The sequence below is a fragment of the Streptopelia decaocto genome (assembly GCF_964273445.1).
Source record: "Streptopelia decaocto genome assembly, chromosome: 2".
In the NCBI taxonomy this organism is placed as follows: Eukaryota; Metazoa; Chordata; class Aves; order Columbiformes; family Columbidae; genus Streptopelia; species Streptopelia decaocto.
The window spans coordinates 104460496-104482929 of record NC_138655.1 but is presented as its reverse complement, the minus strand read 5'-3'; the positions used below and the strand labels follow the sequence as shown (position 1 = coordinate 104482929).

General features: G+C 40.2%; 1 protein-coding gene across 1 annotated transcript in view; it reads left to right on the top strand.

Annotated features, from left to right (window-relative positions):
* The window catches only part of CNTNAP2 (contactin associated protein 2), a gene marked incomplete at its 5' end in the record, with an annotated part of 1159740 nt that overhangs the window by 1025265 nt on the left and 112041 nt on the right, over positions 1–22434 (top strand). Inside the window, one exon of the mRNA XM_082045698.1 lies at positions 8776–8946. Coding sequence (XP_081901824.1) covers positions 8776–8946 — 171 coding nt within the window. The remainder of the gene's footprint in view (positions 1–8775; positions 8947–22434) is intronic.

Sequence of the window (22434 nt, the reverse complement as noted above, 5' to 3'; positions counted from 1 at the left end):
GGAGAACCTCCAGCAGCCTGTCCAGCCTCCTCTGGCTTTAATCTCTCAGCCCCCACCAAGTGATTCCACTGGCTCCTCAAGGACTTTTTCTCGGATGTCTTCAGGCTGCCCCCAGGCCACCTCTGGTAGTGGACACAGGAGGCTGCTCCTTTTGATCCTGCCCAGGGCTTCGTGACTGCTGCGTTGCCGGGTGCTGGCATTGTGACATGGGGGTGACAGAGCCAGACATGTGCAGCCCCGCCCACTGTCCCTCTGCCCAGCATCCTTCAGAAGAAGGCATTTGGGGTGCTGCCTCCAGGCAGCCCCTGTGCCCAGGAGGCCCCGGGGGCTGTTCATGCACTTGGCAACCAGGCACTGGGCACACCTGCCGAGCAGCCCTGTACAGTCATCTGTACATTCAGCCTGCGTAAAGAAGGACATTTATACCATAGACGTTGCTTTGGCTGTGGGCATGGCAGAGGGCAAAGAAAGGCATCTGGTTCCCTCTGCATGGACTTTGCAGAATCACAGAGAGCATGCAGGATTTCCTCCCCATTCCTTACCAACGCATCGACATCTGCTACTAGCCTTCTTAAGGTGAGGTCTTCCTCTTGGAAAGAAGTCCTGAATTGTCTTGTGTTCTTGACCATCTTTTTCCTTGCACTTCAGTAGCTCTTTTCCTCCTTTGGCCTTCACCCTTGATGTCTTTCTTAGAAGTGATGGCAGCCCTCTCAGCCTTTGTCATGCTTTTGCTAGTCATCTTGTTTCATAGGCCCTCTGTGCCCCTGATCAACCACTTAGGCTTTGTTTGCCTTCATCCCAGGTGGAACTGATCTTTCTTGAACCTGAGGAATCAGAAAGGTCCCTAGCAGTACAGCTGAGTTCTCACCAGGGCTTTGCACAATGCTTACCTTTCCTGCAGAGGTATCCTGTGTGACACACAGAAAGGCAATGGCCCATATCATATCTGCGACTGAGTCACCCTGGGATCTACCCATTCCTTTAGGAACATTTACCTACTCTGATGCTTCTAAACTGTTCCAGAAACTAATGGCACTCACTGTGATGTCGTATTACATGCAGTTCTTCATACATTGTTTATTTATGTGTAGGGGCTATCTCTTCAGTCAGAGATTCAGCTGGTGTGGAGTATGGGGACCATAGAAACATACCACAAGATACAGCTTTTTCTGGTTCATAGGTACCATGACATCCCGAATATGATGTGGACAGTGAATGCACCTTTTGGAGAAGACAGGAAGCCTACATATCTTGAACTACGTCTTTCTGCAATCTAAATTCAAAAGACCTGGCCGTGAACTTCATTGTTTCATACACTGTATGGCATCAAAGCATTAAGAATGGAGCCTGAGAGCTGTGTTAATGAGGCTTTCACCCACCAGAAGCCTGCTGGAGTCAAGTTCCATGCAGTCACAACCAGCAGATCCAGTTGAGCTATGGCCAGAATGCGTGGATGGGCTCTGCATATGAAGCTGGTGGTGTCTGTCCAGTCACTTTCAAAAAGGGTGTCTGCGTCCTAGGGAAGAAAACAACCACAGCTGGCATCAACTGAGCTTCCCTTTTGAACATCTTATTGGAGAATGTGCCCAATCAGCCCAGGCGCTGAAAAAGCTGCAGGAGATGACACACTGGTGGGTCAGTGAGATGCAGTTGGTGGCACTGCTGTCTGCGGGAGATCAGCTTTACTTGCCAGGAGTGTGAGTAGAAGTTGCTGAGTTTTTAAATTAATTCTTCAGGCATTTAATGAAAAGAAAACTTGTCACTGATAATACTGATGTGGGCAAGGAGTAGGCTGGCCATCCAACACCAACATGTTTCAGCTTTTGGTCAGCCCTGAACTGGTCAGGCGGTTGGACTGGGTGATCATTTTATTTCCCTTCCAACTGGATTAGTGTCCTATTCTATGCTGTGCTATGCTATGCTATGCTATGCTATGCTATGCTATGCTATGCTATGCTATGCTATGCTATTCTGTTACAATGCTACAGCCTACTGGAGTTGAGGTAATTCTAATTTTTTTTTTTTTTTCTAAAGCCTAGCATTTATCCTTTAAAATCTGGATTGTCTTTGTTGTGACAGTCACCATGGCAGAGGTATCTTTTCTGTTTTGCTAACTCTGAACTCATCTTTAGATGCGTTAATATTCTCAGCAGGTTTTTTGTGGACTTCCATCCATTCATTACTTTGTTGAAAGACGCATAGCTAGATTTATCTTGAAAACTGAAATCTAACCTATGTTTTTATTTAGCTTGAAAGGGTGTGATTCAGTTTGCTGTTATACAGTGTTAATACACTCTTGATCTGTTTACTTGGAGATAGTTTTTCTTGTGTGTTGTCAAAGGATTCTTCTGCTGTTAAGCAAACATCTTGTGTAGCAATTCCATTTAGTTTATTTTTCTTGATTCATGTTTGGATTAAGTAAATCAGGACACTACCATCTTAATCTTAAATTAAGTATTAATTTACATGCTTCTTTTCAAATGCTATTCTGCTGTGATGTTGATAAATTGTAAACCCATAGCCTGAGAAATACAATATTGACAACTCTATTCAAGGTCTGTGGATATTGTACTGAGGATGCAAGGCAACAGACTTGCCAAGCTTGCAGAATTTCGGCCCCTGCCTCAAACTTTGTGTTCCTTGGTTTAGCTGAAACACCATGTTTTTCCTAATGACAGGGGGGCTATGCCTAATTTGTTTTACTTTTGCTTATGTTCTTATGGTAATGATATTTTTATATAGATACTAATAAAAAGTATTTACTTTGTGCAGAATGAGATATTGATGGCTAGTGTAATGATGCACTGCAAAGGAATACACACCTGGTATGATAGCAGTGACCTTGAAAAGTGGGAACATGGGATGCAGGGCAGTGGAGTACAGGCATGGGCTAATACAAGACTGGGCACTGACTGATACAGGGGACTTCAGGGCTATAAACAACTCACCAATGATCAAATAAATTCAGGACCAAAATGGGGCAAAACTGATTTTAGGGGTACCAAAGAAATCAAAGAATATATGTAAAACTTACCATATATAGTAAATTATATATACATTAAGTGTAGTAAATGTAGTATAGTAAAACATATAGTGAACGTGGCACGGAGTTGCAGACCAGCAAAGAACTAAGGTGTGAATGCATGTTGTCACAACCAAAAATGACACCAAGCAGATCCTTCAGTGAGGCAGAAGGAGCCTTCAGCATTGTAGTCCTCCCAGCAAAGGACTCAGGATGCTGACGAGTTGCCATCCTTGCTCTCCTGTCCCTCTGACACATGCATCTCCTGCTCAGACTGAAGCCGTGCTCTCAGCCCCACTCGGATTGCCACCACTGGCAGAAGGGGGACTGCCTTGCTTCAGGGTTGCAGTTCCACCTTTCAAAGTAAGTTACAACTCAATGCAAGAAACACTGCCAGTTTTCTTTGCCTTTTCTTTTGTTTGCTGAATAACTTGAGATGTTCTTTTTTGATTGGAATATCTTCCCTTGTCCTCTCCTGTTTCATTGACAGTCACATTGGATAAGGTCAAATGGCGAATTTGGATTCTATTAGGGCCACTCATGACGCAGATCTGAAAACTTGAATCCAAGCTGTGATTGTTGCTGCACTGATACCCAAACTGCTTTGAGTATGCATGTGTAGATTCCTCTCTCCCAGAATGGAAAAAAGAAGAAAGGAAAAAAAAACCAATACCACACGCTTGATTTGTTGAGCATAATTGTATGGATAATCTCAATCCATTACTTTGTGGCAGAGAGCAGTTTTCCATTCATGCATCCATCTTCTCTGAAATAGGAGACTTTTCTTGCATCTTATTCACATAATGGTTTTGATAGAAAATCTGTTTTACTGCAGATGAGGGCCCTGGAGGGTTTGGTCTATTGTAATACATAGGAGCTGCCTGACATTGCAGCATTCATTCTCTAGTGCTATTGCCTAGCAGGGCTAAAAGCACTGACGTCTTTTACAGTGCTGCTGTGGTCATTATCCATTTCAATGGGGCTTGAATGTAAAATTGAAATTGATGGTGTTAAAGCATGAATTTCAATTGTGCTAAGAACTAAGATTTTGATGGGAGCTAGCAATGGAGTTCTAAACAAAAATATTGCAAGGGAGAAGCTGAAAGGCTGATTGCTATAAACCGGGTCACTGTGTGTTATCAAATTACAGAGCTACCACACATAAAAAGATGTCAGTCCATGTTGCATTGCTCAAGATGAGGTTAATTTGTCCTTGTTAGTACTACAGCCACCATCTCCTTCCTCCTCCCTGAGGTGGGACTTCATGGGAAAAAGTCTTCAAGTCTTTATTCAGTTTTTTATCTGAGATTTAAGGTGTCCCTTCTCATTAATCTTTGTAGTCTGGTGATTACTTGTGGCTATAGACTAGCCTGCTTCTTGTAAAAATTATACCTTTGTAATTATTGTACAGTGTTCTGTCTGAGACGGAGTCTTTATGGAGCAGCAGAAGAGACACTTTGTGCCCTACTAATTACAAAGAACACAGTAACTCAAGGTTAGCAAAACTAACAAGCAAGAGGTAAGGCTATTTTGCAGGAGCTTAATGAGTTGGATTTTAATTTCCACAGCAGATAACCAGAGCTGTAAGCAATCTTGACTCAAATTGAAAACAGAATCACAAAGTGTTACATGGTCCATGGAAGCACCTTTGAAAGAACTATTGCTCTGACCCTTGCTTGGGTCCAGCCAAACATCCATGACAGTCTTCTCTGGGTCTATGGTCAGCTCTTCCCTGCCTCTGTGTGCCCCATGTCCTAAGGCTTGATGCCATCACCAGCAAACATGCAAGTTTGTGAGAAACACAGCCATATTTTGGGGATCTCCACACTTGTCTTGGATTGCAAACAATGGAAAAGGCTTGTCTGGTGTCTTGATTTATTTGTATTTGTACTTTCATGAAGCAGTATGCTGTGTTTAATTGCTCAAACACTAAGCAAGCTTAAAACAGAGTTGTACAAGAGCTGTGGTCTTGATTGCAGAATTATAGGTGAGGTTACAAAGAAGAAAATAAAATTATAATGTTATATTTCTGACTATACAATAGAAGTCCTCCTTAGCTTTTACAGTATTTTACCTCTCTGGAAGGAGAAAGGGAAAAGAAAGGGATGGTGCATCTTTGAGCACCTCTTTCTCCCCAGCTACAAAATAGAAGCCCTTCTGCCTTCCCCATCTAATGTTTCCAAGCCTACTGCACACCTGAAAAATGCTATCCCTCCTAGCTTGGGAGGCAAAGCAAAACATTTGTTGCAAGACTTTCTCAATCACATCCCATAACATTTGTAAGGTTAAGTTACTCCTAGGAAATAATAATGACACAATAAATATTAACAGGATACAGTGCAAAGTAGCATTTAGAATGTTCTTTCTAAATAAACTCCCTTTCCTACCTCCTAGTAGTTTGGTATCCTTGCTGCCATAACATTTACTCTGTGGTTTAAGTTCCAGTCTCTGGTTTCCTCCATCTACTGCTTGCTCACTGGAAAGTGGGAGGAAAATGCCTGTAGGATCAATTTGTTGAAGAAAGTAGTGTCACAATGTGCCAAAATTTTTAGTCATAGTGACTGACAAAGGTTCCCAGCAAACAACAATACTAATGGGTGTAAAGTGGATTTTTATTGAAGATTTCCTTAGACAGCCCCTTTCTTATCAAAAGATACCATTTTATGATAAAAGTCATTGTCTGTTTAGCAAAACATTTCCATTGTAGTCATAATGAAATGTCTTTTTCCCCTGAAAGTGTTTTGAGATTAATGTATACTTGTGTTCCAAAACATGATTTTATCTTTATAGGAATTTGTTATGAATAGTCTTCAAAAATGTCTCTCTCAAGGGGCAGGTTTTCCCATTCAATCTGCGCTGTTTGTATTTATCCTCTCACGAGTGGCTTCTGCAGCCAAGGCTTTCTGCAGAATAAAATCAGAGCATTTTGAATAAAATGTAAAATCCTTAGTGATGGACCTCTTCAGTAGACTAGATATAATACTAAATAAAAATTGATTGATTTTGTTTCAACAAAATGGTGACATGCATTTCAATATGAACCCATCAGCCTATCTGGCCCTGTAGATGTAGTCGGTAGCGGTAGTCTTACTTGTAAGTGTACTGTGGTGGTGGTGGTTTGAAACCTTACCTATATGACCAGACCCTGTTCAATAAACCTACAGCTGATATCAGTCCTAAAAACTCTGAAATGTATATTTTACTTTAAAAACTAAGAAAAGGAAATCTTCCCCACTGATTGTGCAAAGAGGAAGCTGCGTCACTTAGAGCTGAAAACTAATTCCGTGTAAAGGCAAACCTGCACTTCAGTTATGCACTGTCATGGTTAAGAATTAACGTTAAGTGTCCCAGCATTGCAGAATGAGTCTGTGTTAAATTGCATTTAATACTTTCAGATTTGGAAGACAATTAAAAACATATAAATAAAATATTACAAAATCAATAGTGGTTTCATTTAGAAGCCCCTACTTTTATTTACTTGATTGCAATAATAATGATTATAATTTATTGTATTGCAATGTAGGCTACAGTTAAAGGATTAGGGTCCCATTGCTCCAGGACTTGACAAAATAAAACAAAAACATGAACCTTTCAACAAATCCATTGTCAATGCATCAGTGGAAGCGATTAGATAAGTGTCTAACTTGTAGTTCTTGAGGTGCATGAGGCTCACAGAAGGTGTAAGCGTGGTGTAAATGTGGGACTTCATGCAATGACTGACAGCTGGATGATGCCAGCAGGAAGACTGGTCTGTAACCAGAATCCTCGGCCAGAGGGGGAAGCCCTGACAGCAGAGCCTGTTACAGCTGCACAGTTTGGCTGCACAGTGACACAGCAACAAACCCACCCTGGTCTGATGTGGGGTAGTGAGGTGGCTGGGGAGCCTTTCTCACCAAACAGATGTTTGTCTCCATTAGTACTTGAAGTAGGTTCCCTGTAGCGTTCACAGCTCTTTTGCTTTTCATGTGTTCTTTGTGGTTTAGGTTTGTAACTTGGGTAATATTCAGAGAACGTAAAGCTATGGGACTAAAATACTTGCTTCATTTATAAAGACATGCAAGAATTTCTAGAAGGTTATTCAGGACAGCTAAATTAGTTCCTTCACAAGGATTGCGTTAACATATTCCTGACTTTTTGTCTAAGTCCTGTTTATTTCATGTGAGGTTATTCAGCAAGTGGAATAAAACCTGTTTTGAGGGTCTGCCAGCATCAAATGTAGGTGTTCAGATCTATCTGCAAGTGGGAAAGCGTATACGGTAATCCATGTGGATCCTGTACTAACACGTTGACAAACACTCATGCACCTAGACCATAAGCAACCATAATATATTGAGGGAGCACTCTGAAAAGCGGGAGATGGAAAGAAACCATGAATGAAGATAAAGTTCTAGACCTTTTCTGTCTGTGTTGCTTTATCACAGGTATGTTTTCAGAGTAAGACCTCGCAACTAATTAGCAGACTGTTCTTGCCCAGGCTTGTTTATGATACGAAGTTTATTGACATTGCTATTGAAATCATTAATAATGTTTAATCTGGAGATTACCAGTTTGTCTAAGTAGGGTAAATAGTAATATATGTTTACAACCAGCTGACATTGCCTAGCTGATTAATTCACAAAGCTATATATCTGTGCTATGAATATACATTTCAACTGTACCAAGCCCATTTCTTCCCCTTTTCACTGTTTACACATGCATGTACACACATACATACAAAATCTCAGTTACAGCTTTCCTCTTGGGATGCATTGAAGTAAATGGAAAGCTGCTGCTTCTTTTTTTTTCCAAAGCATTCTGCATTCTGCTTTCCTGAGAGACAGAATTAAATGGAGGGGATGGGATTGAAATATGGAAGGCAATAGTATGCATGTATTTAAACATAAATCCTTCTTCTGTTAATTCAGATGTTCAATTAAAATTTCAATAGAGATTAATAAATTACAGAAATTACAACACTTTGGACTTGGGAGTGGGCCAATGGTGCTATATATAAGCAGTATTGAGCTTCTGGAGCTTCAACATGCTCATTCATATTCAGCCAGTGCTAACCAGAGAAATAATAGTGTTGTCACCTAGTTAAATAATCAAATAGTGGAAAATCTATCTCCGTGAGTTTTGACTGGAGTGGAAGTAGTTTCTTATTGGCTGGAATTAGCTGGAATACTAAGCACTCAGCTGTGGTGAGTTAATGAGTGATATTTTAATAAATTTCTGAATCTGGAAACATAAGCATCCTGGTGAAAGTAGAATGAGTTGTTTCAGTCTCTGGCTGATTTACCATAGGACCTATATCTTATGAATTTTTTTTGTCTTTGCACTGTAATACTATTCACACAGAAAGTTGCCTGGCATGCTAGCTAAAGAACTGTTAGAGTTCTTGAATAATACTAATGTTTCTCCAGTGGAAATGTATTAAGGGACTATTAGGGACATATGTTAATTATAATATGTATTGCTTAGCTTCACTTACTGGATTTTTCCTGTGATACACAATAGAGATGGCTACCATTTCAGAAGAAATAGGTGTCGTTCTGTAGAGTAAATTTAAAGATAAGTTACACTTGAGGCAAAACATGCCTGAGGTGACGCAGTCACCAAATCAGTGTTTTATCCAACTGTTTGATCACCCATTACTGCAGTGTTACTAATCTAAACATGTAGTAGCAACACATTTGTGTATGACCGCGTCTGATACATTAGGAACTTGAAAATAAATGTACCATTAACCTGCCTTTCCTGTCTGTCCCATGCAGGGAACTACTGGAACGCAGCTTCTTTTGTTACTTCGTCATCCTACCTTCACTTCTCCACCTTTCAAGGGGAAACCAGCGCAGATATCTCTTTCTATTTCAAAACGTCAGCCTCAGATGGGGTGTTTCTTGAGAATCTGGGGAACACTGACTTCATCAAACTGGAGCTGAAATGTAAGTATGTGCTTCCTACCACTCTTCTTAGCACCTGAAGCAGGTTCACATCAGATAGTAGGCTTCAAGAAACGTGTGTCATTTAGTAAAATGTGTAAGCTCACTAAATTCTGGATAAACTTCCAAATCAAGCTGGGTGACATATTTTAAAGTTGTCTTATGTGGGAGGATCATTTGAAGTATATTTGGATTGTTTATTGAGGGAAGAAATACAAAGAACAATACAACGGGCAACATCAGTTATAAAAATGTCACTGACCTAAAAAGAATTTTCAAATTGCCCGCCAGATTTATTTCTTTAAAGTGTGTGACTTCATCTGTGTGTTGCTTTTCTATTTTATCTCATGCCTGTCTTGGAAATTGAGGAAAGAAAGAAAGAAAAAAAGAGAGGCCATCCTAATCAGAACTGTAAGGAGCCGAAGAGCTGAAAACTCACATATGATATTTAAAAGCCCTAAAATTCTCATAAAAATAAATCTTTATGAGCATTATCTGTTAATAAAAGCAGTGATCTGAAAAAGAGGGCATAATGATATCAAGAGGCAAGTTAATTTTATTATTTAAACCATTTTTAATGGCTCAGGGGCAAACTTCCCAAGGAACGTGCCAAAATCCTCAGCTGCACCTGAATTCTGCTCAGTGAAATTGAAACAGTTGGATTAGGAGGGAAAAATGTTTTATGTCTCGCTTGTTGTCCCTCGACCCAGTTTACCCTGCCATAAATGGGAGCAGTGACAGGCCTGCAGTGCTGTGTGTGGCTGTTGTTACCGCCTCCAGTGGCACATTACAGCTGCAGGGTTCCGTGAGTGCAGAAAGCTGCCTCCCTGCACTCCAGCACCAGGAAAAGCATCTGTGATTCCTTTTGCTGCATGAGCAACTCCTGGATGCCAAGGACCCAGCTCTAAATATTGATGTGCAAAAGTCAGCGTCAAAAGTCACTGATGTTGAAAGAGAATAAATTGTTTGCATACCCCAAATAATCTATTTTTATGCAGATTCAATACATTTTACCTGCACACATGTCATTTTAAAACAAAAAGCCATTTTCAACACTTCCCCAAGTCTAAACACACAAGTTGGAATGTGGAGATTTAGAAACCACCAGGAGACCCCTTTCAAATGTAAATAAATTTCCCCTTCAGGTAAGAGTAAAGTGCCAACTTGCAAGTGGATGACAGTTTCTTTCCCTCTTTCTACAAGGAATTTAGTTAATGTTGCATAATCCAAATTTTCAGTAATCTGCAATTAGTGCAAATCAAAATAGCTCCTTCTGAGCCACAGGGAATAGTCTTGTTTGTATTAACAAGGGGCACAGCCCTTCAATAATAAAGTGGCAACTATTTCTAATTTCACTTTGCATTACTTTGGGCATCTCCAGAATTTCCTACTCTTCTGTGGTATGGAAGGTGGTCTCAGCCACTGTAGTTGTCAGACCAGCAACTTAGCTAAAAGGTGACAATAACAGTGAATAAAGGTGACTTTACAGTGACTATAATTCTTTTGAACTCAACACAGTTTAAATAATAATAATGCTGCGGTGGCTTGCTGAATAGATGCACCAGTTCAAGAAAGCATGTGGCGGTGTACCCAGAATTTCATTAAATAGGAGTTTAATTTTAAGCCCATGCTTGAGATTCACCAATTTTGCTGTAATCTGGCGTATGTATTAATTCAACCTCTGCATCACCTCCCTGAATCTAAACCTTAGATTACAAATTCTTGATGTCAGAAATTGAAATATCATTTGTAAAAACAATCTGTAAGGTCAAACATACTGTTGCTGTTTAGTGAAATACTCTTGATTATAACTATGCTGACTATATTTACTAAAAACTTTAAAGCAGCTGATTTGATATAGTTGTATTCGCTCTACCCTCTTTTTTCTTGGAAACCATTTCTTGAAATTTTCATAGCACGAGAAAATAGGCCTTTCTGTGACCTAAATGTTTTACCAGTCACCGCTCAAAAAGAGTTGAATATTGTGGGTTTAGCAACAAAGAGATACTAATTCTCTCTTCTGAATTACATGTTTATTTAATGAACATTTGTTTAGTATAGTTTTAATGTTTGTTTCATTCTAGTTTGCACTTACATTTTTTGGAATTTGTTCAAATGAAAAATAAAGTTTCAGAATTTCAGAAGTTCCCTACATGGCTTACAGTAGGCTGCTTCTTAAAAGTCTGTTTCCCCTTTACAGCTTTTCCAAACAGCTGACAGGGGAAACTCACATTAAAAAAAAAAAAAAAAAAAAAAAACAAAACAACCAAACAGTGATAACATGCTACTATGAATGTGGCTGAAGTCTTTAGTTATTGTTTATCAAGCAGTTCCTCTGGCAAGCTCATACTTATCACCACTCCCAGAACAGCTGGCAGAGATGTAGAATTATCTGAAGCCTCGGTTTTTACATACATCAGGACATCTATGGCACCCCATTATTTTTATAGCCGGCTGGTCAGCTGCGAACAACTAGGATTGCTCAGAAAGAAGGTAGTTGGATAAGGTGTAAATTTTTCTGTAAAGCACTGCCTCCAGAAACCATATGTCTCTGCTCAAAATTTCCAGATGTTTCTTAAATTAAAACAGGTTTTTAGAGAGAGAAAAAAAGGATACTTTCTCTTATAGAGCTTTCCCATACAGTTTTGGGAGGGCTTAGCCAAAAATCCAGTCTTCCTATAAAAACACCATTGAGAACAGTTTTTCTCTTATACAAGCCCTCGCTTCCCTTGCTATGGGCACTTTTTTCCTTCTTTAATCTTGACCTACCTTTTGGACCCAGAGGTATTTAAGCTGCTGTCTACAAAGCCTGTCAGGGCAACAGTCTCAGACAGTTCATTGTCAGTGCCTTTCATGAAAGCAATCCACCAAAACGTTTGTGTGTCATTTCGAGGAACTGTTTGGTGTCCTTCTCAAAGCCCCTCATTTGCTTCCAGAGTGTGTACCTGAGAGCACCTGTGAAATTTAGTGTTCACCCTCCTTATAACTATACTGTGTACTTACAGTAGAGCTGGCACTTTTCTCTGGGTGGTGATAGGAGTTGGCTATAGCACGCAGCACTTCTATAAACTTAAATAAGCTGCGTGTCTCACCAGATGCACATACCTGCAATAAGAAACCCACCTGGTACTGCTAGCCGGTTCAGCTGGCCATTGCCCTAATTCATCCTTTGCCACTGTCCCTGTGTTCCAGAGGTCAGGAGGAGACCTCGCACACATGAAACAGATGAAACAGCAGCCTGCATGTCAGCCAACAGCAACATGCATCTTTCAGGTCTTTACCATCAATCCTAATGTTCTTTTTTATAAGCACTTCAGGGTTGAATGTTGCCAAACAAAACATGCCAAGAATTTTGAATTCTTGAGCTTCCCTCCTCATTCACTCCTCCTCCCTGAAAATTGTAGTTTTGCATAATGGAGCCTGGCTAGAGCTGCTGAAGTGCAGGGAAATAGGCCTCCAGGATCCTAACTTGAAACTCTGTAGCAGGCAGGGGCGCTACCTAAAATCTAGCTGAATATCAACATATCTGACTATGGTCATGAGCAAGTTTTGTACATTTATGAGATGTGGGTTGAAGACTTCAGAGAGTTATGTCTATGAAAACCCAACCACTTCATACCTGTGAGGTGTTTGTCAAATAGACCACAGATGAATTTTCTGACCAAGAGGAATCCCAAGTTTTGGAAGAAATGTATTCCTGAAAATAAATTTTGGAAGGGGGGTGTTCCTGAGAACTGGGAAAGAAGCATCTGCCATCACTGATTGTATCAGATTCCCAGGACACTTGCTCTAGAAAGCCTATGATGAATTTAACTGTTGCTGGAAAACTCTCTTAATGACACTGTCATATAATTCTAATGAAATAAATATTCTGCTCAATTCTGTAGCTCCTCTCATCTCAGTATCTCCAAGCTATTTACAGACATGAATGAATGTGTCTCACTATTATTATTCTGAAGTAAGTAAACAGCAAATTAGTTTCACAATGGAAAAGAAAAAAAAAAAAATGAGGCTTAGAGAGATAAAGGTCAGTTTGTGTTTGATCCTGGCATGAACGTGTAAGAGAGGAAGGAGCTTTCTTATTAATTTATTGTAGAAAGCTAGAAATATTTACAGCCCCTACATTCAGAGGTGTCACTTGGCTGATAACCCCTGCAATGCTAGCTGCCCTAAAAGTCTCCCCTAGGAGTGATCAGTGAACTTGGCTACTATGAAAGGGGTTATGTGGTGTAGCTTGCTAATGAGAGCGGTGGTGTGGTCCAGGGTGGATCTACTTGTTCCATGGGTAAGCAATACTGACAGCACTCTGATACCTAACATTCACACTTGAAAAGTCCTACATTGGTTCTTGTGCATAGCTGTTTCTAGGCTACTTAGATGAGATGTATGAAACTTCTCAAAAATCAGACAAGAGGCAGTGACAGACTAGGGACCATGATTCCCATTGCTGTTTGCTTCTGCCCAGACAGCATTCACTCCTCCAGACTGAAGCTCTAACACAACTGATTAATGTATTTTCTTACAAATTTTAATAACTTCATCACTTCTTTCTTCACAGGCATCATAAAATTGAATTCTACCATATCAATGAGTATTCCATATGATACTCTTCAAATTCCCCTGTGTCGATGTTAATGCAGCTTGCTTTATTTTTCTAGCTGGAAAGAGAAACTGGTGTGGCCTTTGCTGTTCCTTTTAATGGAGTTATTTTGCTTTCCTCGCAGAAGGTCACATTTTTTAAAAAACATCCCCCTAGGAGAGTGTTTTGCAATAGCCACATGTGAAAAAATGCATAGGACACTGAGGAATCTCTTAATCCCAGGGGCCATTAAGAATTTATCAAATTAAATGGGAAAACATTACATTTCTTCAGGGAAATTTTTGACCCAAATATTTTTACAGCAATGTTTGCAAACTCTCGTTCCAGGACAATGTGAACGGTACAAACAAAACCAAAATGAAACAAACCCTAGTCTGAAAATCTGCAAGTGCCATTCTTTTAAAGATTCCTTTTCAGATGAGGTAGGTGATGCAGAAAAGCCTGTTATTCAAACAGGACAATTTATGGCCCATCTGAGAAGGCCAGTTTCACCTGTATCCTTGTTCCTAATTAGCAGATGGAAATATGTGCCCAGGCTGGTGTGTGTGAGCCAGCCAAAAGCAGCAAATAGACATCCCAGCTGGGGAAGTGGCTAAATATGATAAAACGGGCCAACAGAAAATCCTGCACACAGGGCTGTGGGGAAATCAGGGCCATCAGTAGCTCTCTGTAACTATCTTGGACTCTGATAGGGTACAGGTTGCTAGGTACAGGTTGCTTTACTTTGATCTGCCTCAATGTCATTATGGCGTTCATGACCCTGCACTGCACAGTGCTGTACAGCATCCCCTCAGCATTACCTCTCTTCTTTCAAGGGTGCTGGGATGCTTCACTCATTGCCATAAATGCCACTTTAATAGTCATTTTATGTGTAGTGTCTTATAAATCAGTTATAGCTCACATAAAGTTCAAGGTGGGAACTGGTTGGCATTCAAAAAGCATAGTTGTCCCTGACTTTGGCTTGTATTGCACTAAGTACATGCAACACACAGCAAACCATTGCTAGCCCTACCACCCACTAGCTCACCTCAGGTCTTTGCCCTCATTTCCAGTTTACTTTCTGCCACAAGCCAAAACACCGTATCCTTTGCTACCTTCTTCATGTATGTTGATCTTTTCCCTGCAGAAAGTAAATATTTACTATACTGAACAAAGTTACAAGATGTCTTAGGCATGTGACAGGAACTTGAATTTAGATCCTTGCTGTCACCAACAACCACGATGCATAACCCCTGTCTAGCTCCCCAAATTTGCCCAGCTCTTGACTGAAAATAGTTGGAACTTTATCCAGCTGGACAACTGTTACAGACTTTCACACCTTTGTTGGTTAGAAATCTTCTTCCTAAGAGTTTTGTTTGCATCTGTATTGTTCTTTGGCTGAACTAATTATTTTCCCTTCCTAGCATTTATTCTTCCCTCATGTATTTATGGAGCAATCAGAAATTTCTCTCAGCTTTTACTTGCTAGGTTAAGCAGACAAACGTCATCTCTTCTCATAAGATATTTTCTTGTGTTCCTTTCTCTGGTTATGCTAATAAGGTTCTCCCTACTCATTTCACCTTGAATTCTTCTTTCATAAACACAAGCAATCAAAACTATCCACATTAACCCTGATAAAGCCTTACAAGTGCCTTGTACAATGGTGCTAATACCCTGCCCACTGCATCCTAGGAATTTTTGGCCAGTCACACTGGGATCCTATTTGTTATGCATTATTTTCCAACCTTTCCAACATTGTGTTACTGGCAAAAAGAAAATTAGATATATGCTGACTTCTTGTGTAAAGGTATTCATTATAATACCAGATATCACTGGACCCAAAACAAATTGAGGTCCCTTAATTTTCTGATTACACATCCATCTCATCAATAACCTGCAATTCTCTTTTCCATTTCTGCTCTTTTGGGAAGAAAATCAGATATGCTAGATCGGTAACAATTCTCTTTTTCCAAAAATGAGAGGGTTTTTTAATCAAAGAAGGGTATCCATTACATTGACTCTGTTAAATCCTTTATATGCTTCCATATTCTTTGTATTATGCCACACATTAGAAAGTGATGTCTTCTTTATTTACTGGCATTAGGTGCACTCTTATCTTACTTGACTGCAGGGCAAAATCTGGTCACTGTCATTAAACTATGGTAACTCTGTTAGTTTACATTTTTTTTGTAATTTCCTGTAATTTAAAATAAAAAGTCACATGTAGAACTGAAGTCAACAAACTGATATGTAAAGACTTTCTCGTCCTGCTACACTTTGAAGTGACTGTGTGACTTCTTGCACTAGTTCATGTGGTAAGTAGTAGCAGGATGCCACTTTGAGCTCATTTGACTTCTCCAGCCCAACTTTGTCACTGAGTTTTCTGCTTTAACAGGGTAAATGACAACATGTTCCAAATCAAAGAGGAAAATATTCCTCTCTTCTTAATAGTAATGACTGAATTTGTTTTGCTTCATGACTGGATGTCTCCTTCTGAAGACAAGGTGTCAGAGGCTAAGTCCACTAACAGGCTTAAACATCTCAGTGTGACGTTTTGATACTCAAAATACCTATTCAGCTGCAACCTAGCAGGAAGTGTGTCGAGCCTGTGTGAGCCTAAATTTTCTAAATTCCCTCAGGATGTATCCTGTAGCATGCCCAGATGTGCCTGCATCTTTGTGACACCTGAGTAGCACAATGAAGAGCTCTGGTTTCACTGGAGTGGGCACTGCTCTACCTATCTTACATGGCCAGACTTGGTAGATGTTCCCAGTGCATTCCTTTTCTCTGCCCACATGGCTTTCGGATGTCTGCCTTCCACTGCACCTATACATCCTCTGATCACTAGATTATGGGGGAAAAATGTCTTTGAATATCTCAGTCTTTCCTTGGCCTCTTTGCAGGTATAATGGGATTCTTAATGAGCCACAGAGTGAATGAAGGGATAGACCTAGTGACTAGGAGACCCACTTGAGCTGCAATTATTTTTTCCTCAAAAATACTTTAATATTTTAAAATGCTCATCTCAGCAAAGGACAAGTGTGTGAATTTGGTAACATCCTGCCCATGGGACTAAAATGAATCTTAGATGTTCTTTCAGTGAGTAAACAGCCCACGCACAGAATCACACAGTCACAATATGGTTGAGTATGGAGGGGACCTCAGGAAATCATCTGGTCCAACCCCTCTACTCCAGATTTTGTCCCTGATCTCTGAGGCCTTGGACTCCTGAAAGCTGGTCTTGCTGGTAAAGACCGAGGCAAAGAAGGCCTTCATTACCTCAGCCTTTTCCATGTCCTGTGTCACCAAGCCCCCTGCCTCATTCAGCAGTTGGCCCACATTTTCCCTAGTCTTTTTGCTGCTTAAGTAGCACTTAGGTGCTTGCAAGCACTCTCTCCTCTCAGGATCCTGATCTCCACCATCTCATGATCACTTTATGTGGTGCTGTCTTCAACCTGCACATCGCCAGCAAGCCCTTCCTTTTTGCTTAGTGTAAGATCCAGCAGAGCATCTCTCCTCATTGGCTTCTTTTTCACTTGTGTCACAAAGTTGTAATTGATGATCTTCAAGAACCTTGCTTATGCCCTGCTGTATGGTCCCTCCAACAGATATCAGGGTAGCTGAAGATCCCCATAAGGACCAGGGTCTGTGAACATGAGGTTACTTCCATCTGTCTCTGGAAGGTCTCATTTGCTTGTTCTTCCTGGTCATGTGGCCTACAGGACATACCCACTACGCTGTCACCCATACCACTCTGCTCTTTGATCCTTACCTTTACTTCTAATCACCCCATGCACCGAAATGCCATGAGTGAGAAAATCTGAAATGGTCCAACCAAGCTGCATTGTTTTCTGAGGCTACATGGCCTGAATCCCGTGGGTCTTCTGGTCCTAATTAATTTAGATGCTTTTAAGAATCTTTTCTCTGAGGATTTAAATACGGTCTTGGTACTCTGTAAACTAATTTTTTTCTTTAAGTTGGACTTTTTAGATAAAGCGTTGGCAATTGCTTGGTTAGCCTATTGAAAGTATAAATTATTCTTTATTATTTTCACCAAACCAGTTCTGTTCTGAAGTAGAAAAGGATTTTCTGTGACTAAATGATAAGATATAATGAAAGAGTTGCTTTAGCAACTCTCATGAGATGAATCAACAAGACCTTCAAGTGAGTCACCGTTCCTTCCTTCCAAGGAGCCAAGTAGTTGTTGGAAGAGGGCTGGCTGGATGGGAGGCAACGTCGTCTGTCTGAAGTTGTATTTACTCCCTTAGCAGTAAAGCAACTAGGTATTTTTTCAAGCTCTGCTCAAACCATCTGGTGTTTGGCCTTAAACAAGTCCTTTCACATATTTTTGCTTTGGTTCCCTGTTTATGCATGACTGATAGCATTATTTTTCCTTCTTGATGTCCATGGCTGAAAATTGCTGCATCAAATAAAATATAATCATAAAAATATAAGAGTTCTTTCAAAGTGTTTATCTACAAGACAGCTGGAGTTACAATTAGCATAACTGAAGTAATTAATAATCATAATAAATAATTATCTTCTAAGGGCATATTTGGCCTGTGCATGATGTTTCACAAGAAAATTTGGTACTCTCATTTGAATGCAATACTTTTTATCCCCCAAAGCAATCTAATATACTGTGTAGAAAGACTGGTATTTCTGTTTCATTGGTTGGTTGATAGCTGAGTTTATTTTAAGGTGAAATAAAACCTGATTCTTAGTTATTACCAAAATCAAATCCCTCCTTATCCCTGTCCTCACACAGATGCTTACTCATAATGAGGAAGATGTTGTATTCAGTTCTGATTTCCCTTCATATTGAGCTCCAGTATAGTTACACCTTTCCAAAATACTGAAAATTACATGTGTAAGCAGTTTGTCTGCCAGTAGAAAGAGAATTGGTGGCTATCCACGAGATGAGCGAAGCCATTACCCTTTTTTTTACTATCTTGCACCTGGAGAGCATTTAGCCAGTTGCAGGTAGCCTGTGTGCTTTGGAAAAGGTCAAGATACGTTTCAAGCAGTTAGAAGTTCCCCCTCAGCTGCAGTCAGACAGCAAGTTGGACCACTCTAGAGAACACTTGGGGAAGAGTTGTAAGTCTGCACTTTCTCTGCTTCAGCTTCTGCTCCAAAGGAGTAATCTAATCTTGTGTGTGCATGGAAACACAATGGCTCGCTGACATAATTGCTCTCTGCCAGAAATAAGCTGTAGCTGAGAAGTGCTGCATCTAACAGATATGCCTCTTCCTGTATGCAACTTCTTAACCTTTTGAGAACAGACTATGGTAGTGAGTAGCCCACTTTTAATTCTAGTATTGTTGAAACAGTGCAGCTGTAAATGTGCACTTGAGGAAAACGCTCCACACAGCAGTATCCCAGTCTATTATTTCCTTAAATACTGAAAAACAAAAGGGGAGGGTGAATAGTGTTGCTAGCTGAACTCATGTAAAACAGCAATAGGGAAGCACTGAAATACACCTGCAAATGTTTCAGAATATGTAGATAGGGATGGATATCAGTGCAAGTGGCATGTGCACAACAAACTTATGCTAGATTCTGCAGACTAGCCGAAAGACCAGCAGAATAATGTCCTGTAATTTAAAAAAAAAAAAAAAAAAAAAAGATGTATTTACTTGTAATAAACTGTAATTTCTTTGACTTTCCTGATGCAATCCAAGAGGACTAACCATGCACTAGAGAAAAATGGAAAATGTAGGACTTTGTGATTTGCTTTTTGGAACTGAATTATGCAGGAAATGGCAATAATGCACACTTTCAGTTGCCAGAAATATAGATTACACTAGCAAAATCTTATTTAGTAGACACTATTAGAATCCCCTGGCCATATGAATAGAGTCAAAAGCCATCTGGGTGCTGTGCTACAGAAACACACACTTACTGTGAGTGATAGATGGCTGGTAATTAATATACTTTTTAAATTCTTCCTTCAACCTGCTGCTATCACTGTAGTCTTATCAACCTGCTGCTATCACTGTAGTCTTATCTAGCATGAGCTTCAGCAAAACAGCTCACTGTTACGTTGCAGTTCCGTCCAGAGAGACTTGTATTGACCTTTAGATGTCAAGCAAGAGAAAGAGACAACAAAAATATTATCATCAGCAAACTAATAGTGCTACAGTCCATCAGCATTCTTTTTCATTGAAGCTGATGAAAAAAAATTACAGTGCATTTCAACTAGGTCCTCACAGAGAGAGCTGTCACCCTCACATTGACAAAATGTTTCCTGATGTTCAGAGGGGACCTCCTGCATTTCAATTTGTGCCCATTGCCTTTGGTCCTGTCACTGGGCAACACTGAAAAGAGCCTGGGTCCATCTTGTTTACATCCTGCCTTCAGGTATCTGTATACATTGATGAGATTACCCCTGAGCTTTCTTCTCCAGGCTGAACAGACCCAGCTCTCTCAGCCTTTCCTCATATGTGAGATGCCCCAGTCCCTTAATCATCTTAGTGGCCCGTTGCTGGACTCTGTCCAGTATGCCCACATCTCTCTTGTACTGGTGAGCCCAGAACCGGACACAGTATTACACCAGTGCTGAGTAGAGGCAAGGGATCACATCCTTCGACCTTCTGGCAATGATTCTACTAATGTAGCCCAAGATACCATTTGGGTTCTTTGCTACCATGGCACATTGCTGGCTCATGTCCAACTTGGCATCCACCAGGGATGCCCAGGGCCTTTTCTGTAGAACTCATTTCCAGCTGTGTGGTTTCCAGCATATAGTGAATGGTGCATGGCATTTTTCCTCGCCTGGTGCAAGACTTTGCACTTCCCCTTATTGAATTTCATGAGGTTCCTGTCAGTCCATTTCTCAAACCTGTCAAGGTCCCTCTGGGTGGCAGCATGGACAACGCTGCTGAGGGTACACTCTGCCCTGCCATCATCTAGCTCATTAATGAAGATTTGAAGAGCGTTGGAGCCAAGATTGACCCCAGGAGTACACCACTGGTTACTACCTTTCCTACTTTCCAGCTTCTGTCTGCCTTCTCTTAATTTGTCTTTTCCACAATTTGTTTTCTGTCCTTTCCTCTCCCCAGTATATCCCAGCACTCTGGCAATCCCAGACTATGGGAGTCCCAGAATTTCCCAGGACTGTGCTGCAAGGTAGTACAGTACTTCTGAGTCAACTGGTATGTACTGAATATCTAAGATTAAATCCACAGGTGAGAATAACGAATTCCAAGGGCTTAGCATGGAGACAACAGGCAAAGATTATTATAGGAAAGGCAGTCTAATTCAACACAGGCAATGAAGGAACAAGAAAACAGCTAGCTATTTAGTCATGATATATGAATATAGATATATGATAGATGTATGAAAATACATTTGAACAGTCATAAAATGAAATTATGAAAGAAGGGTTTTACTATATCTAATTCCCATAAATCCAAAGACACCTGGTTCCTGTAAAGAGAAGGCCAAGACAGACTTATTATTTGTCCAGTTGTTTAAATTACTGGTGCAGTTGTAAATCTTACTGAAAAGAAGATGTGAAAGTATTATGGAAGAAGGACAATACTGTAGTGAAATTCACATCTTTGAAATATAAAGGAAAAAATTTGTGTGCAGCCTTGTCTTAGAGTGTAACAACAGAGTCATATGCATAAGAAAACAGCAACTCTTGCTGAATCAGGACACTGTCTTTCAGTAGATCTAATTCCCTGTCCATTCGCAAAGAAATGTCACTGCAAGTTTGCAACTACCACATGTAGTTACTACGCACAGCAGAGACTGAATTAATGCCCTCAGGCTGCAGCCAAAACCTTTATTTTTAATTCTGATTAGGTTTTTTGGTCTGTAGGATACTTTGAGGTTTTCAAAATGAAAACATTATCTAAAAAGAAACTGAAAAGGTCAACAGAAGCTTATGAAGAGTTCTGTTTTCCTGAAAATTTGAAGAGGACTTTAATAAATCCTATTCAGCATAAGTTAGTTTTCTTTAATCTTTGAAAAAAGTACCCTTGGATTTCTACTTGTATCTTTTCTAAATATCGTGGTATCATTTTTTTCCAAACCTTTAATGGTCGAAGTGATTCAGTTATACGTGTATTCATTCCTTTACCTTTCATTGAGAAGTTACATTCAGTTCTTCTTCCAGTACATATTTCTAGACTTCCTACAACTGAAGGTAAAATGTCTTTAAAAATATGTTCTCCAGGCAACAACAATTTCACTGAGCAGAAATCAGTAATGCTGTTACAAAATGTCTGAAGTCACTCATATATAAAAACTAACTTTACAGTTATATTGTTAAAATGTTAATGCTGAAGCAGCCACTCTACCTCCTTTTTCACAGGGAAGTAATATTTTATCAATAACTATGATGACATCTCTCATATCTCAAGTCTCTGAACATCAAGGCCTAACTAATCCAGCAGCCTCCTACAATGGAGTGACTATCAGTGGACAGAAGAGCTACTGATGTCATCCAGACCTCTATAAGGCCTTTGATACGGTCCTCCACAACATTCTTGATGCTAAATTGGAGAGATATGCATTTGATGGATGGACTCTTAGATGGATAATGAACTGGCTGGATGGCCACATCCAAAGAGTTACAGTGGTTCAATATCCAAGTGGAAACCAGTAATGAGTGGTGTCCCTCAAGGGTCTGCACTGGTACCAATGCTATTTAATATCTTCATCAGTGAGATTGAGTACACACTCAGCAAGTTTGCAGATGACACTAAGCTGAGTGGTGCAGTTGATAGCTTAATGGAAGGAATGCCATTCAGAGGGACCTGTACAGGCTGGAGGGCCCATGTCAACCTCACGAGATTCCACAAGGCCAGGTCAGTCTCCAGTATCACTATAGACTGGGTGATGAATGGATTGAGAGCAGCCCTGCCAAGAAAGACTTGGGGGTACTGGTGGAGAAAAAATTAGAC